At 54.0% G+C, this 11,314-nt stretch overlaps 1 protein-coding gene across 1 annotated transcript; it reads right to left on the bottom strand.

Annotated features, from left to right (window-relative positions):
• Positions 1–4,958: 4,958 nt before the first annotated feature.
• Positions 4,959–8,393, bottom strand: ZFP36L2 (ZFP36 ring finger protein like 2). Its single transcript, XM_034953030.4, has 2 exons — positions 7,968–8,393; positions 4,959–7,454 (listed from the first exon to the last, which is right to left on the bottom strand). The coding sequence occupies exons 1-2, from the start codon at positions 8,016–8,018 to the stop codon at positions 6,030–6,032; spliced, it is 1,476 nt and encodes a 491-aa protein (XP_034808921.1). The 5' UTR covers positions 8,019–8,393; the 3' UTR covers positions 4,959–6,029.
• Between the last annotated feature and the right edge of the window lie 2,921 nt (positions 8,394–11,314).

Here is an 11,314-nt window from a genome sequence, read left to right as displayed (position 1 = left end):
AGTTTTATTTGAAAATAATTTTAATTAGCCGGAAACTAGGAGTTTAATAAATGGAAAACAGAGAACTTTCCAAGGCCACAGCTGGGAAACACTTGGTTTTTTAAAAATTCCGCCTGGCGTCCCAGACCAGCTAAGCACCCTGACATGAGGGCCGGAGGAATCCACAAGAAAAACAAAGCTTATTTTTAGAGAAATATTTTAAACTTGGTTTCAGCGAGCTCAGGAGTTTTCTTGTCTGTCTCGAGTCCTTAATATCTTTCCTTCTATTTCAGAGCTGCCTCTCGCCCCAGAGGGCACAAGAGCTGCTATCTGACAGGAGCTATTTCTGCCCAGATGAAAATAAAAGGGCCCCTCCCCCTTCCCCCAGAGTGAATTCTTTCTAAAAATGTCCCTGCAGACAGCCAGCGGCACCAAGGCCTGTCCTTGGCAGGTGTGCCCAGCAACAGAGGTGAGTCTGGGGTCCCTGCAAGGCAGGGGCCCATTGACCACCCTCCCACCCAGCCCTGCCCGGCCTGCTGCCCTGCAGGAAGCGGATGCCAGCCTGGCGGTCATTTCCGGGTTTTGAAAGCAGTTTTTAAACTTGAAAGAGCCATGCTAAAAAGGTCTGCTTTTCCTCCGTAGGTGTTGGTAACACCCACATACAGACACACCCACATGCACACCGCAGCAGACACATCCAGACCCAAATACACAGCAACACCTACAGCTGCTCACCCCCCACAGAGCCACACACCTACCCACACACAGCAGCAGCTACACACAGGCACACCCAAACCCACTCCCATAGATCACACACACACACACACACACACACCCCAGACTCAGACATACCCCAAAGACCCACATACCTACCTACACAGCAACAGACATACCCAAACCCACACCAGCCCTCACACACATCCACACATACTTACACACAGACACACCCATGTATACCAACACACACACCCCTGCATACACACCAACCCCATCACAACAGACACACCCACACCCAGGCACACCCCAAAGATCCACATACCTACATAGCAACAGATACACCCAAACCCACACCAGCACTCACACACATCCACACATACTTACACACAGACACACTCACATCCAAACACAGCCATACCCACAGACCCTCCCCCGACATAGCCTCCACATGCAGAAGCACACAGATCCACACACCAGTACTCCCCTAGGGCGACATCACACATGCAGACCCCTGAACACCTGCAGACAGAGCAACACCACAAACCTCTGCACACCCACAGACAGAAAAGGACGCAGAAACACGTACTAATACACTTCCCATACAGGCGCACCCCTCAGACCTCCACACACGTGCACGGCATGCATGCGCGCGCGCGCACACACACACACACACACACACACACTCTTTCAAGGTCTAGCAAAACCCATCAGGAGAGGTTGGGCCCTGGAGGTGCTGTGGCTTCCTGCTGCCCCGCTCCCTCCCGCCTCCTCCCTGCAGGGCTCGGCCTGGGGAGGCCTGTCCAGCTGCCAGGCCCCGCCCCGCCACAGCCCCCGCTGTCCTCCTCCCTGCCTCAGCCGTGCCAGCAGCAGCACAGAACTGGAATTGCCCTGGACGGGCACAGCTCTGCATATCCCCCAGGAGTGTGGACAAGAAAAAATAAACACAATTAGAGTTCACGACAATGGGCCCCTGATGGAAGGTAAGCCCGGCTAGCCTCTAAGGGCTGTGCCGGCTCCCACGAACTTCCAAGGCCGAGGACGGTGCCGAGACCCAACTTCCAGTCTCAAGAAAACTTGGTGAGAGTCACATCCGCCCTCACTTGTCACCACAAACAAAACTGAAGGAGAGCGGGTGTTTGGGGACGGTTCCTTTCCGAGGTTCAATGCTCTCTAGCGGGCTTCCTCCCTGCACATGGCCACCCTGGGGTTTTTCTGAGCGCCCCCAGGCAGGTTTTAGCACCGAGCATTCTAGTGCCGGGCCAGGCTGGCGGCCAAGAGCTAGGCCTGCTTGTTTTTCCTGCGTCGGGCCCACCAGGCCTGGCTCTGTCATCCGGGGTCCTGAGCCACTGCAGGGCTCACAATCCTCCATCTATTCCCTGGGGCTGATGCAGAGCTTTGGCCTTCTGAATAGTTTTTTTGTGTGTGCTTTTTTTTTTTTCTTTTACACACCCAGCAGTAGATTCAGACAGCATGAGGGGTGGAAAATGTGTACATGCACACATCCTTTCTCTGAAATAAGTTAGAAGGTGGCACACACTAATTGGGCTGCTTAAAAAATACCTTAGTCTTCAGACATCCAGTGGAAACGCCACGATGAAGACATTCTAAACACCATCACATTCTGGGATCATTTTCACAACTGACTACGGAGGAATTTTCTCCTGTAGTTTCTAAGTGCAACTCAGTCTTAGAGTCAACAGTCTGGGATGGGAATTTTGGTTTGTCATTACTTGCAATCTTTACTTCTATTTCCTTAATTTACAAGAAAACTTTTCTAAGGGTGATCAAGCAACGGTAGAGGTTTTTTTGCTGTTAATTTCCAGGCGCTGCAGGAAGACAATGACAGTACCCTCCACTGATCTGCGGCAAGAGGAAATTTCTGAATGATCCCCCCGTAGCTTTCCACGCTCCACTGGGTCTGCGATACAAAACTTCAGATCCTAACAGTTGGGCTTTTCAAACAAACCAGTTTTTAAAAATGAATGTGGCTTACCCCAACATTCCAGCTGATCAAAAGTACTTGTTTAGAAAAATAAGTTTAGGAATGAAGTGGAAACAAGGCCTTTGAAATGCAGCTTAACCTAAATAGCACATTTTAGACTTTTCCTCCCCACTGCACATTCTTTATGGTGTAGGGGCCAGGGAGCCTACAGTCTTCACCCCTCCTGAGCCCTCCTTGGCCTCGGGCTTCCCCTCCCCTGCTGCTGAGGCCTTCAGTCAGGGGCTGGCATCTGGGAGAACCTTGAAACTGTTTCCCATCCCCTTTGGCAGCACGCAACAAGCACCAAAACGCTCCAGTTAACACCAGTGCAATCATCGTTAACGTGAAACAGCTGCCCGAGTCCTGGCGTATCCACCAGACCACCCCCTCCCCTCCATGCTCAGCTGTGAGTCACCAGAGACCCTGGCTAAGGCAGGGCCCGGGAGGGAGCGGGGATGCGAGGATTGTTGATGGAGCCCAGCTGTTGCATATGAGAAAGCAAACTATTGCTAAATCTCTTACCTACCTTGGAAAAAGTGTCTGAACTGTGTGCATGGGGGACGGCGGTGGAGGAGAAGAAACATGAATTGATTTATGAACCCGATTTAAGTTCCTAAAGTGATTGTTTTAAAGTTAGAAACAGCCAGAGTCACTATAGTTTTTGTTCAACTGTTTGCGAAATCAGCAGGCAAATCAATGTCTTTTTTTCCTTCCTTTTTCTAGAGACCTGGGTTGAATTTGCTTTCTGGTCACTTACAGTCCTCTAAAGCACAGACAAGAAATCTTTTTTGCATAAATAACTTGTATGTGTTCATTCCCAGAGGAAGTTGTTCGCATAAGCAAACATCACCCAGATATAAGTTTAACCTCTTTAATCTTCCCCTCCACCCTGTCCACAAGGACATACCAGGCTTTCCAAAATCCAGGCAAAACTCCAGTTCTCCGACCCAGAAAAAGCCTGGCCTCACTCTCCACCTCCAGCTCAGCACTCAGGCCTGGCAGGCCACCGGCTGCAGAAAGATCCTCCTCCCCTTCCCCACCCAAGCAGTTCTGTTTCCCAGCAAAAAATCGGACCCTCAGCTGCTACCGCAGCCACATGATCCACTCAGTGACTCACAGGCAGGCCACACCCCTTCAGGCCTCCCGGCCAGGCTCTGCTCCCAGCCAGCTAACTCTGGGATGCATCTTATTACCAAAGGGAACAGCTAGCTAACTAATGCCCTTGACAGTCCAAATAATTACTTTCTTTCAGTTAGAAGAACTTGCTTATAAAATATATACGGGCTGAGAGGACGCAGGCTCTTCTGAACTCTGGCTCTGCCAGCTCTCCAAGTCCTCCCCCACCATGCCAAGACCTGGGGAATGGCAAACATGGTTAGCTGGGAAGCTAGAAAGCTAAGACATTCCTGTTTAAAAAGAAAGCTCTTACATGTTAATAATACCTTTTTTTCCCAAAAATTTTATTGGGGGAAAACTACAAAACATTTACAGTACAATGTTTACAGTCACAATTTGTAGTGAGCTGATTCCCCAAAATATATTACAACTCAAGTTGACTTATCTTGTTACATTCAAAAACCTACTTCTGTCCAAAGTAGTCCAGAGAGTACATATAGTGCTCCAACTGTACCTACGTACAAACTAAAGCTACCGCTCATTCATCTGCTGTCCAGGAAAGCTTAGGAGACATTCCTGACTTTCTACATGGAAAAAAAAAATAGTACAAGTTTTGGAATTTTCTCTAATTAAACAAGGCATATTCATGTACTACATATTTCAGCACTAAGGCGGTTGCTTCACTTTATATCTATATAAAAAAAGTGGTAAAAATCTTTTCCTTTTGTGCAGTTGAACCCATCCTACATTCAGATTCTCTCAAGCACTAATAAAATACTTATTTGGTTGAGGAAGATTTAAGGCAAGTTCGGGCCCTTCCAAAGGCACTGTGAGACTCCCCCCTACTCCCCGTTATTGCTACATGTCTTTATGCTCGAGTATGTCACAGTAGAACTGGTGGAATAAGCCAACACTTTTTTGCTAGTTTATAAAGTTGGAATTAGAAAAGCATGCCACATTTCAGCCTGATTGCAAAGTATGTGGTCATTTTTTTCTTTGAAGTTGGATGGGCTACAACCTTTATACATTCTAAGAAAACTCATAGGATGTTCCTCAAACTACTTCCACAGCATCAAGATCGATTTCTGTCAAGAAATCATGCAATCTTTCAAAATTTACGTAAACAAGGAAAGAAATTAATGAAATAAATATTACATACAATCTCTTAAATTAAGAATTTTGTACTCATTTACAATAAAATAACCAAGTGAAGTTACAAAAGGCATATATTACTGTGAAAAGAACATACACTCCACATTTTGCCGATTAATAATGGCAATCATAATTTAACATAATAAAAGAATATATATCTATTGCTTTTCATCATACTTGATAAATACAGTATGAACAAAATTTTCATTGTATACTTTTCACAAGATAATAAATAAGTTAAATAGTTTTCATATTGAGTTGTGGTGCAGTGGTGCGAATCAACTCAAAACAGCTAAAAATTCAGCAGTTATTCTCCAACAATTACAAAGTAAGCTCTGCGCAAGGCTTCCAGAGGGAGCAGACAAAATGGTTCTAAACTAAACATCCACTAAGTGGTGGCAATGAAACCAGTAACCAGTATGGACCTTTGGAATCCAAGGGTTTTTTCACCCCCAGACATATATAATTCTATTAAAAAACAAAAAACACCTATGGGCTGAGGGCTAACTATCAAGGCATATTCTTGGCAGAATATTGGATTTTAAAAAGCTTATAGGTTTAGCAAGGTGGCGGCTGGCTGGTTTGTTTACACCGGTCTGAGACACAATTAGGAACTTCTTCCAAGAGAAGGGTTCCCACATCTGGACTTAACTAATGCTGTTCAAGTGAAGAGATGGAATGGTGGTTGGTAGCTGCTGGTGCTGGGTTGATTTTTCCTGAAGTCCCAAACTCATCGGAGTCCTAAAAAAGTTTAAGTGTTTTTTTTTTGTTCTATTCGTATCACAACTGCCCTGTTGTGAATATTTTGTTCAACAGAAAAAGTTCCTCGACCTTCTTGCTCAAAAAGAATGAAACTTCGTAATAAAAATAAAAAAAAAAAAAGACAAGAGGAAACCGAAAACGGAGGGGTGGGGGCCCCTCCCGGCACAGAGTTCGAGTCCAAGTGCTCGGTCGGGCTTGCAGTCTGCCTAGGGCCCATGTCACCCCCCCAACTCCCGTGCCCCCAGCAAGGGCGAGATGGCGAGGGGTGTCCTCCAACATCTCTGAACCGCCTTCCCTTCCTCCTCACTGGCGCCCTCTTGCCTCAGTCGTCGGAGATGGAGAGGCGGCTGAAGATTGGCAGGCGGCGGCCAGGGTCGAGGCTGGGAGACTCAGAGCCGCTGAGGCTGCCGGAGCTCAGGGAGCCGCTTAGGTAGCTGTCGCGGTCCGACAGCGAGTCCGGGGGGCTGGGGGGCGCGTCGAACACGGGCGAGTCGGACAGGCGGCGCGGCAGCTGGAAGCTGAAGGGCGGCGAGGGAGGTGCGGCGGCCCCGGCGGGGAGGGTCGCGCTGGGCGGCGCCGGGGGCTGCGCGGGGGGCGCCAGGCCCTGCTGCTGCTGACTGCGGTAGTAGGCGGCGGCGGCCACGGCGGCAAAGTTGTGGGTCTGGATGGCGAGCGGCGTGATGAGGCTGCTGAGCTCCGGGCCGAAGGCGAAGGCGTTGTTGGCGCACGAGGCCGACGAGCAGGCCGCGCACGGGGCCCCCGGCGCCAGCAGGTCCTCGGCGCCCCCGGTGCCGTACAGCAGAGCGGCCGCAGCCGCGGCCGCCGCGGAGGCGCAGCATGTCGGGGCGCCCGAGGGCGTGGAGGCCGCGGAGGCCGAGGAACAGGAGGAAGCGGAGGAGGAGCAGGACGAGGCCGAAGAGCAGGAGGGCGGCGGCGGCGTGCGCGACGTGGGGCTGTCGAGCAGCAGCGGCGACTCGAGGCCGCCCGGGGGCTGATGGTGGCCCGACGGGAAGCCGGAGAAGCTTAGGCTGTGGTGCAGCTTGGGCCGCGGCTCCCGCGGGAAGCCCAGGTGCAACGCATCGCGCGTGCCAAAGGCACGCAGGTCCCCGGAGGCGCCCCCCGACGGCGCGGGCCGCCGCTCGTCCGCGTTGTGGATAAAGTGGCAGCGCGGCCCGTAAGGGCAGAAGCCGATGGTGTGAAAGGTGCGGCACAGCTCGGTCTTGTACTTCGGATGGCGAGTCAGGCTGCGCAGCTCGTGGAAGCCATGCGCGAACTGGCACTTTTCGCCGTACTTGCACGTGCCGCTCTCCTCGAAGGGCCGGCACAGCTCGGTCTTGTAGCGCGTGGAGTTGATCTGGGAGCCGCCGCCCCCCTTCTGCTGCTGCTGCAGGTGCAGGAGGTGCTGGCTGCGATCGCCGTTCTCGCTAAACGAGCGGTCCCGGAATTTGTTCTCCTTGTTGAGCAGGGCTGTGCCGCCGCCCCCCGACGGCTCCTTAAGGGTGCCGTAGGAGGTCGGGCCGCCGGCCGCCGCGCTGCCGCAGCTGCTGCCGTTAGCGGCGCCCGGGAACTTGGGCGAGCAGCTGCCGGGGCTGGGCGCGGGGTGGGCGAGTGCATGCAGGTTGCTGGCCGAGTGCCGTCGGAGGAAGCCCGGCGCGAAGCCCGAGCTGGGGGCGGCGGCCACAGGCGTCCCCACAGCCTTCTTGTCCAGCATGTTGTTCAGGTTGAGGTTGGCCAGGGATTTCTCCGTCTGCCAAAGGGAGGGGAGCGGGGAAGGGATGAAAAACTGAAGGGGAAGACAGACTCGGGGCGAGCCGCAGAGGAACTCCCAGCCTGATTCTTTTCCTTTTTTTTCCCCCACTCTTGGCGGATCCCGACTCGGCCTCCACCCTCCACCTATACACGCGCAAAACCAGCAAGATCTTGCTGGACGGAGCGGGAGAGATGAGGACGCCCACCGTGGGCCGCGCTGGGTTTCGACACGTGATCCTCCGCCCCGGCTGCCGAGGTGGGCGGCGCGAAGCCTGTCCGGGAAGCCCCGGGCAGCGTGGCCGCGGTCGGCAGTGGAGAAACTCAACTGCGACACCGGCGCCCTCCTTGCCGCCCTCCCCGCCTCCAGGACGCTCGGACACTCTTTTGCAAACCCCGGGACTTTCCCGACCTGAAAGGCAGGGCGGGAGGGGCGTCCCCCAGAACCTGGGGACAGAGGCAAAGTCCAAGAACTACAACGGCTGCTGCCGGCCGGGCCCGCTCCCTGGCCTACCTTGCACAAGAAGTCGACATCGTAGAAGGCGGACAGAAGTGTGGTTGACATGTTTCTGGATCCCGCAGTGGCCGGAGCGGCAGGCCGGGAGGTCGGGAGGAGCCCTTGGGGCGGCGTGGCCGGGCTTGAGCCACGACGAATAACGGGCGAGGGGCGGGGAGGGGCCGAAAGTTTGCCGGGGGGCGAGAGGAGAGGGCGAGTGCAGCGGCGCGGGCCGGCGGGAGGGTCCGGCGGAGTGCGGCAGGGGGGAAAGAGAGAAGCGAGGAGCGCTCCTCCGCGCCCCGGGGTGCCCGGCCCGCCCCCCCCGCGGAGCCGACGGCAGCTCGCGGACTGCTGGAACTCGGCGGCCTGCGAGCGCGCGCCCTATATAGAGCCCGGGAGTGCGGCTGCGGCGGGGCGGGCGCGCCGGGGGAGGGGACAGAACTCGGCCCCCGCCGGGGTCTCCAGGCAACGCCGCCCGCCCGCTCGCGGACGTCAGGCGCCTTCCCGGCCTCCCATTGGCCGCCGCCAATTTTTTTCCTCCCGGGGAGGGGGCTGGAGGCCTCCGGGCGGGGCCGGCGGCCCGGGCGGCCGGTGTGGCGTGTAGCTCTCGGCCCCAGTGGATGCCGCCGGGTGGCGGCGGGAAGGCACGGCTCTTCTCCTCCGGGGCTGCGCGGTCGGAGAGCCCCGGTACGTTTAGCGTGGCCGGGATTCTGCAGCCCTGGACGTGTCTTTCCCTGCCCTGTTCTCCGAGGCGGACCTGTGGAGCTTTTAGCTCCCACCTTCGGTTTTGTACTGGGCGCGGGAATTGCAAAATGCCAGAATATCGCAACCATCCCCGCGGCCCGGCGGGTTTGCAAAGGGTGCCCCGGCCAGGAGGCGGGGGCTCGGGGCCTGCGTCCAGTCGGTGGCGGCTCCAGCCCGACTGCACGTGGAGTCGCGGTGGGGGTGGGGGTGGGGGTGGCCACGCGGGCGGCCGCCGCGGCAGTCTTGCCGGTGGAGCCCGGGCTCGTTTCTCCGCCCCCTCCCCGCCCAGGCTCAGTAAACAGGGCTTGAGCGCCGGGGCCTGCCGGGCAGGGCTGAGTGTCTGAGGACAAGGCGCTGGCTTTGCTAATCACATCACAAGACCTTGAGCCAGGGCCAAAGGCGCGGAGTGGCGCGGGACGTCCCGGGCGGGGCAGCTGACTCTGAGGAGAGGAGGAAAGGCCGGGAGAGCCGTGCGGGCTTGAAGGCGACTTAGCGCCACCTTTCCGTCTGCTGGTCGGCCCGGCCTTCCCCAGCCCTCTGGGGCTGGGGGTGCAGCGGCCTGCCGAGGCTCCCCGCCCGGCACAGCCTGGGCCTGTTGCGTCCTCCCAGCCTCTTCCCTCCCCGGCAGTGGGGGCGCCGCGCCCAGCCTTTGCTCGATGAGGGCTGCAGGATCCGGCTGAGACCAACCCGCGGCGCAGGTGGGGCTGCACAGACGCTGATGGTGGGCGCGCCACCCTCTGTTTTCCCTCACTCGCCAGCCCCACACCCCAACAGCTTGCGCTGGAAAATGCGCTTTGCCAGCGGGCGCCCCGCCTTCGTCCGGGTACGGAGGGGACACTCCCATCTAGCGCCCAGTGAGGCTAAAGGCGCTGACAGCCCCACTAGGAACGATCTGGAGTCTGGTCTAGGGCACTTCTCGCTCCGCGTTCATACAGGTTGCCAAAAAGCTTGGGCCTGAAGCTCGAAGGCCCCGGACCCGCTGGGGAAAGAACTAGGCCTGCCACTCAGGGATTCGAGTCCCTGGAGTGTATCCTGCATTTCCCACTACTGTACTCCCCTCATGGCCCAGGGAGCCAGAGTCCAGGGTAAGGATCAGGAATGCTGGGCTGGAGTTCAGGCCCTGCCCCAGAGAAATCATGTGGTCTTAGGCAAATCACATCATCTCTTTGGTACTTGGGTTTCCTTGTTAAACGAAGATAATATTCCTGCTTTATTCATCTCTCACCTTTGGCAAGGTGCAAATGATATCTGTGAAGGTGTTTAAAAGACAAGCAAGAACTAAACCATCTTTATGTATTAAACCAAATTGACAAAAGCGTAAGGGTGGAGAAAGCCAGGCTTCTGAACTGTGGCCAGATGGACAGAGAGCCACAGAATCATGAGTGCAGAGCTGTGGGGGCACCCAAGTCCTGGACCCTAGGACTCACAGCCAAGAGCAGGTGACCTCAGAGGGATGAGTTTCACTTTTAGCACCTACCCTACACTGACCCCTTGACATACCTGGGCAACTGTGGTCTGGTTTGTTCTTTGGTGAGATGACCCCAAACATCTCACCAAACTGAAACAGCCACTTCCCTAGGCACTCCTATTAGGTTAGTAACAAGATTTCAGATACAGAACCAATGGAAACATCTGTTTGAAACAACGTCCAAATCTGGGGTGAGTCCCAGTCAACAGCTGTGAGAACACCCACTTTGCAGATTAGGATTCTGGAGATAACATGTGGACATGTTACGGGACATGCTTGTGTACAGAGTACCTGCTAGTATAAAATGTATAATGTAGCTGCTTTTATTTCATTTTAAATGGAGAAAAAAAGAAGTGCTGGCCATTTCCAATGAGCTGGGCTTTGTTGGGCCAGTTTCATTATTATTTTTCTGTGGTTATCACCACATTTATTTTACCAAGTCCCTCACTTCTCACCAGCTAGGTCTTAGAACAAAAAGTGTTAGGTTGGCAGCTTTCCATCAGGTGTGGGCTACACAGTTTCCTAACTAGGTAATTAATTCAGGATCACAAAAACCACATTTGGGGCCGAGTGGTTGCAAAACCACCCAGGGAATTTCCTGTTCTCTTTAGGACAAAACTTTGGACACTGAGTTAACTTCTTTCCTGCCTCTTCCTACAAAGCCCCTTTCCTATACTTCCAGTATGGCTGCTTTTTTGTTCTTAAATTCCTTTCTTTTAGTGATGGGGTCTTGCTGTGTTACTCAGGCTGGAGTGCAGTGGCCTTTCACAGGCATGAACTCCTGGGCGATCCTCCCACCTCAGCCTCCTGAGTAGCTGGGATTACAAGTGTGCACCATCATGCCTGGCTTACAGCTGCATTTTTAGTGTTAGATGGTTTTCTCTTGAAGAGCGATGAATTACATTTGAAATATGAGCTTTTCTGCAGTAGGAAATGATTGTAAACTCACTCTCCTCTAACCTGCCCCTTCAGACTCTGTGAAACATCAATGAAATTACTCTAAGTGATCATTTACCTGAGTACTTTTTTTTTTACAGACCCTAAAATCTGGAGCAAATTTACATACTATGAAATGTTTTTTTCAGATCAGTAGGATGAAAAATGAATGCGGATGAAGCTACTACCCTTCCAAAGCTATGATTCTCAAGATAAC

Source organism: Pan paniscus, chromosome 12 (assembly GCF_029289425.2).
Source record: "Pan paniscus chromosome 12, NHGRI_mPanPan1-v2.0_pri, whole genome shotgun sequence".
Classification (NCBI taxonomy): domain Eukaryota; kingdom Metazoa; phylum Chordata; class Mammalia; order Primates; family Hominidae; genus Pan; species Pan paniscus.
Note: the sequence above shows the minus strand (reverse complement) of the source record. Positions and strands in the feature narration are given on the sequence as shown.

What these genes read in the sequence shown, in the direction of transcription:
- ZFP36L2 (XM_034953030.4), bottom strand. Translation starts at nt 8,018, where the DNA reads ATGTCAACCACACTTCTGTCCGCCTTCTACGATGTCGACTTCTTGTGC. An exon ending in ATGTCGACTTCTTGTGCAAG is followed by an intron (nt 7,455 to 7,967) that starts GTAGGCCAGGGA and finishes TCCCTTTGGCAG; the next exon opens with ACGGAGAAATCCCTGGCCAA.